Source organism: Mya arenaria, chromosome 3, assembly GCF_026914265.1.
Source record: "Mya arenaria isolate MELC-2E11 chromosome 3, ASM2691426v1".
NCBI classification, from domain to species: domain Eukaryota; kingdom Metazoa; phylum Mollusca; class Bivalvia; order Myida; family Myidae; genus Mya; species Mya arenaria.
In genome coordinates this window covers 89,319,425-89,325,159 of record NC_069124.1, presented here as the reverse complement: position 1 = coordinate 89,325,159, position 5,735 = coordinate 89,319,425, and the positions used below count along the sequence as shown (strand labels likewise).

Genomic DNA, 5,735 nt, shown 5'->3' with positions numbered 1-5,735 from the left:
AAAAGTGTATTGTGTTTACGCCTTGTGGTCATTTGACTTGTCATGCATGTTCTATCAAAACTAGTAAATGCTATTTTTGCCGAACTGTTGTTATCGGAAAATATCAAATTTATGAATAAATTGTAAAATATATTCCTCTGTACTTGTTTTCAATTTTGTTTCTTCACGGTGTTATTAATGCTATTACCTCCCTTTAAGAAGAATGAGATACTGGTTTTTAGTAGATGAAAAATATCTCGTAAAACGTTATTGTTTTCAAAATAAACAATTTGGGAACGTATGATAACTGTAACTTAAGTATATTGGAAAATTTGTTTAGTTGCTGATACATAACTTCATGTTCAGATTTTATTTTATTTTCAAATCAAAGGCTGTGATTTTAGTCTTCGGGTATTTTCCATTTATCGATGTGTTATTCAACAATTTGTATGACAAAATAATAATCAAAGAACGAGAAGCAAAAATAAGTGGTATGAAAGGTTTTATTTTGAAATCGTTACATAATTTGCGTTTCATTGAAACAGAACATTTTTCAAAAGTTATACGCTGGGGGTTTCTTCGTTCGGTGGCTGGTCAAAAAGTTCGTCACCCCAATTCATTGCCACAGACAGTGTCTCATCATTATCACCAGTATCATCAGTATCGGAATGGTAACTCAAATCCCTTCTACAAACTGGGATGTTCGAATCCTCCTTGCAAACTGGGGTGTTCAAATCCCTTCTGCAAACTGGGATGCTCAAATCGCTTTTGACTACTTCATTTGTGACTCGTTGAAGAATTCCCTTTAGTTTCCGTATGTGTCGCTTGTGCTCTCTAAGCAGATGCTGTGTTTTTCGAATCGCTTTAGAAGAATGCTGGCCTTCTTGTTTTAGAAATTTGATTTCTCTTTCTAATGTTATTTTCTGCCTTCTATGTGCCATAACGACCATATTCATATTGTTGATTGTCTGTACTTTCGAACATTGTCCAAGGTATTCGAGTTCCTTTGTCAAACTTGTACGAACATGAGTTGGTACATTTTTCGAACAGTACTTGAGATATTTCTGAAGTAGTGTGTTTGTCTTGTTCTCATACTGGGGAATAGATGTGCTATATCTATATTCGTTAGCCATCTCTCTACGTATTGCAGCTAAGGAATACCCATAATATAGAATATGAGCTTTTATATCATACGATTAAACTTTTATAATGCACAAGTGTTTATCCAATGAAATGAGATTATGATGATCATTGTTGAAAACAAAACGAATCAGTGTTTTCATTGCATTATAATTTCAAGCTCTTATTACTCGAGTTTCATTCATCAATTATTTAATCCATTCATTCAGTTGATATCAAACATGTCAAACACAACTTTAAGCTTAATAAGCAATTTGGCAGATCGTATGGAACACAGTGAAACTCAGGTGTTGTACATGAAAACTATCGTAGTAAATAACAGCAAACACGTATCTGGCGTCTTAAGAAAACTTTTGCCATTAATTCGTAAAAGTGTAAAATCACTTCATAAGATAGCTTCTTCAGAAAAACCTCCTAGCAAGATGAGCGAGCAAGACAAAACAAATAGAGTTTTACCACTAGCCAGAGAAATTAAACGTGACTTCAAAAACTACAAAATTGAGTTGAACAAAATATCAGAACGTTGTGGCAGGGAGAAAGAAATTGACATTTTATCCAAAATCCGATCGGTATCCAAGATCTTGCGTAAAACAAACCCACTAACATCCCTTTTGCGCAATCTTCTCAGCAGGGAAGCAGAGTTGCAACGACAAATCGACGAAAAAAACATTTGTACAAGTTGTGTTACAAACAAAACGTGTATTGTGTTTATCCCATGTGGACATTTATCTTGTCAGTCATGCTCCATTACCAGCAGCGAATGTCACATTTGTGGATCGGCTATTGTTGGAAAATATCTTATGAATAAATCATAAACAATTATTTGTATTTTTGCTTTCTGTTTATTTCATTTACATAGAAAGGTGAACTGTGTTAATCACTCAAACACTACCAGTTCTGATTTACACAGTTATGCTGTAGACAGCCGCAATACGCTAGTTAGCTCAAATTTCTAACATTGGTTTGCAAAGTTGTTGAATGCAAGTTCGAGAAATAATGTATACTCTTTTTAGAGTACTTCAAACTATTTAAACATACAGTAGTGACTGTACTTTTCACTAACTATGGCAAAACGATATACTGACATCGTTGGGTTTGCTGGACTACAGTACAATGATTATTTCAAAAGATTCTGTTGGGAATGCCAATTGTGTTGTGCTGGAGTCTTTACGTTAGAACCTTGTCAACGACATGATCTTTTGAACATTTTCCCTCCAGCTGGCTACTGCCAAAACTGTTTTCGATATGTGTGGTACTGTAATGATTGTAAGGCTGATGAAACGCCACCAAAAGTGCGAATGAGAAACTATTGTTTGTCATGTTTCTTCCACCGATTTGAAAATCTTGCAATCTTGGCCGGCTAACCCTGACGTGGTTGAAGAAAGTTTTCGATTGATTGTGACAATTATCTTGTTTCACAAAATAAAAAATAAAAACTTGAAATAAATTACTTTGTTTTTGTATCTGATACCAAGACGCTCATTTTTTTCTCTGATGATTTTCAATTTTCATTTTCAATTTTCATTTTCTCTGATGATTTTCAATTTTCAATTTTCATTCTCATTCTCAATTTTCATTCTCAATTTTCATTCTCAATTTTCATTCTCAATTTTCACATTCGTCATTTTCATTTTCACCCTCGTGGGACTAAACGCACTCATCGCCGATATCGGGTTGTATTAAGCTTTTGCGCATTTCCACGATAAAGTTAGCTAGAAATTAAAGCTTTTGCGCATTTCCACGATAAAGTTAGCTAAAAATTAAAGCTTTTGCGCATTTCCACGATAAAGTTAGCTAACAATTAAAGCTCAGTCGATTTTCTACGTTAAAGTTAGCTGAAAAAGATTGCTCTGTCGAATTTCCGCGATAAAGTTAGCTGTAAAAGAAAGCTTGCTTTTTCGAGAACAATTGCTGAACAATTATCATGAACAATAAAGATAAAAAGAAGTTGTAGTTTCAACGCTATGTTTAATATGTTTGAAACCAGAAAGGTACTATCACAAAATACATCTATCGTGATGCGTCAGTCACACAACCATTGATGTTGTAGTAGAGCTGAGACTTCAGGTCTTTCACTGGGGATGGGCTCTAGGCATGCCAAAACAAAGTTGATATACTGTTCCGAAACATTGGTCCCAAACTTAAGCGCAGCTCCTTTTTCAATGACGTACGATTCCCACGGAACATCATCGTGTAACATCTCATAGGCCATTATACCCAGTGACCAGACTGTAGACTTACGAGGGAAGCATACCTTGAACTGTCTCTCAGGAGCACGATAGGCAGGTGTGGAAACTTCATATGATTTCAAAGATATGCACTCGTCATCAGTTGGCACGCAAAACTCTAAATCACATAGGCGAACTTCTATGGTGTCTGGATCGATCAACACATTCTCTGGTTTCATGTCCATGTGCATCAATTGGCACTTGCTGTCCATTTCACAAAGAATCACAATGATTTGCCACATAATGTCTTTCACCACAGGCTCAGGGATATCAAACTTTTCCACATAGGTAAATAGGTCCATTGGCATTCTTTCAAATACCACGCTGTAATTGCTCGCTCCATTTTTGGTCTTGTCATGGTAAATCTCACAATCGACCATGTGGTTGATACCTCGTACGCCCATCTGTTGCATAAGGCAAGTGTTAGCTATCTCTGGCGGGGTTTCGCAATGTTGACTCCACCACCGACCTTGTTTTACGACAAGCTGCTTGTCACCGTTCTTGCTATGTGCTTCAAACACCTTTCCATTTCCACCCTTTCCCAGAAAATGACCTTTACTTATACGAGTAAACAGAGACGACATATTGGCTCGAGTTTGAGACGCAAATGATGACTGGAGTTCTGTTTCAGTCCCTTTTATACGCAAAATATAAAATCACGTGATCACAAATATAATGAAACCATTTTAAACTATATCTGATGTCAATGAACACTTTACGAAATAAGTAAGCAAATATGGCAAGTAAGGTAACACCTACATCACTGGGCATCTTCACCACGAAGCCAAAATTTCCAAACTATGCAATACCAACAAAACGATTGGAATCCTTCACAGAATCATCAACACCGTGGCCAGATGATAGTCACATTGACGTGAACGAGTTAGTATCTGCTGGCCTAGTATACTCAGGTGTGGGCGATGCTGTCCGTTGTTACTATTGCGGCGGTGGTCTAAAACATTGGGAGATCGGTGATGATCCGATGTATGAACATGCGAGATGGTTTCCAACGTGTCCGCATATCGTTATTTGTAAGGGAAAAGATTACGTTGAAAAAGCAAGGCTGGGTGAACATCCATCCATATCAAAACAAAAGGAAAAGGTAAACCAATCCGATGAACAGGAATCATCAATTTCACGCCAAGAAACAGCCATGGAAGCAGCGGCCGAGTTTGGTTACCACATGGATTGGATACGCATAGCTGCTAGAATATACAGTGAAAGAGAAGGTCCGAATTCGCAGTTTCAAGCGAGCGATCTTATGTCAATTCTGATGGAGATGGAAGACGATCCAAGTATGGCGATAAACTATACTGCTGGTTCTAGTTCTTGCTGTGTAACTGAACAATCCCTAGATAGTCCATCAAATGGGCTAGAAACTGATCTAGAAGCATTGCAAGAAGAAAATCAAAATCTGAAGGATAAGCAAAATTGCAAAATTTGTCTTGAATGTCTTGCCGATGTGATCTTCCTTCCTTGTGGGCATATTGTAACTTGTCCACAGTGTGCTCACGCCAACAGTCAATGCCCTATTTGTCGCAAAGATATATTGGGCTTAGTCAAATGTCAATTTGCTGATTTTTCTGAGAAGGATGACGATGGTGTATACATGACATCAAATCATTAATAGTATCGACAAAACAAAAATACTGTTTAAGTGTCATATTTTATTTTCATTTCATTTTGGAGTGAAGTAATGTCGTGTCTGATTGAATGTCGGAGAGAATCGCCATACAGAGAATAACTGTTTAATGTTTTTGTTATATTGTTCACAAATTTTGAAATGACATTGCACATTTTTTTATGTTCTGTCGCAATATGTCTTTTGCAAAAAAAACATACTTCGGTTTTATTTGCAATACTTTTTGCTACCATGGCTTGTTCATCTTCTGAAAAATTGTATTGTGACAAGTCCGATATCTGATGTGTTTGAAGACAGCAATTGCAATAGTACGTCATGTTTGATTTGAACAATACTGTCCATTATGCTTTATATTGTTTTTTCCCAAATCTTTTCTTCAAATGTTTTCTGATATCCTCTGATACTGCCCATAAGAGATCTTCATCGTGAATGATTGAATGTAAATTTAAATGCAATTCATCTCTAAACTGTTGAAAAATATCTCTGTGAAACGAAACCCAGCAAGCGAAGGCAAGCAGTTGACCTAGCATCTGGTTACTACAAAATCGGATGGCGACTGGATACCAGATGTCAAAAACATCGGACCCTATGCTGTTGCGATCATCGCCGTGTTTCATTTCCAATTTCCTCAGAAGGTTATTCGGAATTCCTAGCATGCATCGTATTATTTGATATTCAAAACATTTATTGCTGACAAATATATGTTTCACTTGCGTGTAACGATAAACATAGCCCATATCGCATCG

The 5,735-nt window shown here is 36.7% G+C and overlaps 2 protein-coding genes across 2 annotated transcripts; one reads left to right on the top strand and one right to left on the bottom strand.

The window, feature by feature from the left end:
* Window positions 1-3,142: 3,142 nt before the first annotated feature.
* LOC128226404 (serine/threonine-protein kinase pim-2-like) lies at window positions 3,143-3,931 on the bottom strand. The gene has a single exon (XM_052936280.1). The coding sequence runs from the start codon at window positions 3,929-3,931 to the stop codon at window positions 3,143-3,145; it is 789 nt and encodes a 262-aa protein (XP_052792240.1).
* A 152-nt stretch (window positions 3,932-4,083) lies between these two features.
* On the top strand, window positions 4,084-4,974 carry LOC128226403 (baculoviral IAP repeat-containing protein 2-like). The gene has a single exon (XM_052936279.1). The coding sequence runs from the start codon at window positions 4,084-4,086 to the stop codon at window positions 4,972-4,974; it is 891 nt and encodes a 296-aa protein (XP_052792239.1).
* The last annotated feature ends 761 nt before the right edge of the window (window positions 4,975-5,735 follow it).

Bases quoted from the DNA above. Each gene is read 5' to 3' on its own strand.
- LOC128226404 (XM_052936280.1), bottom strand. From the start codon at position 3,931: ATGTCGTCTCTGTTTACTCGTATAAGTAAAGGTCATTTTCTGGGAAAG.
- LOC128226403 (XM_052936279.1), top strand. From the start codon at position 4,084: ATGGCAAGTAAGGTAACACCTACATCACTGGGCATCTTCACCACGAAG.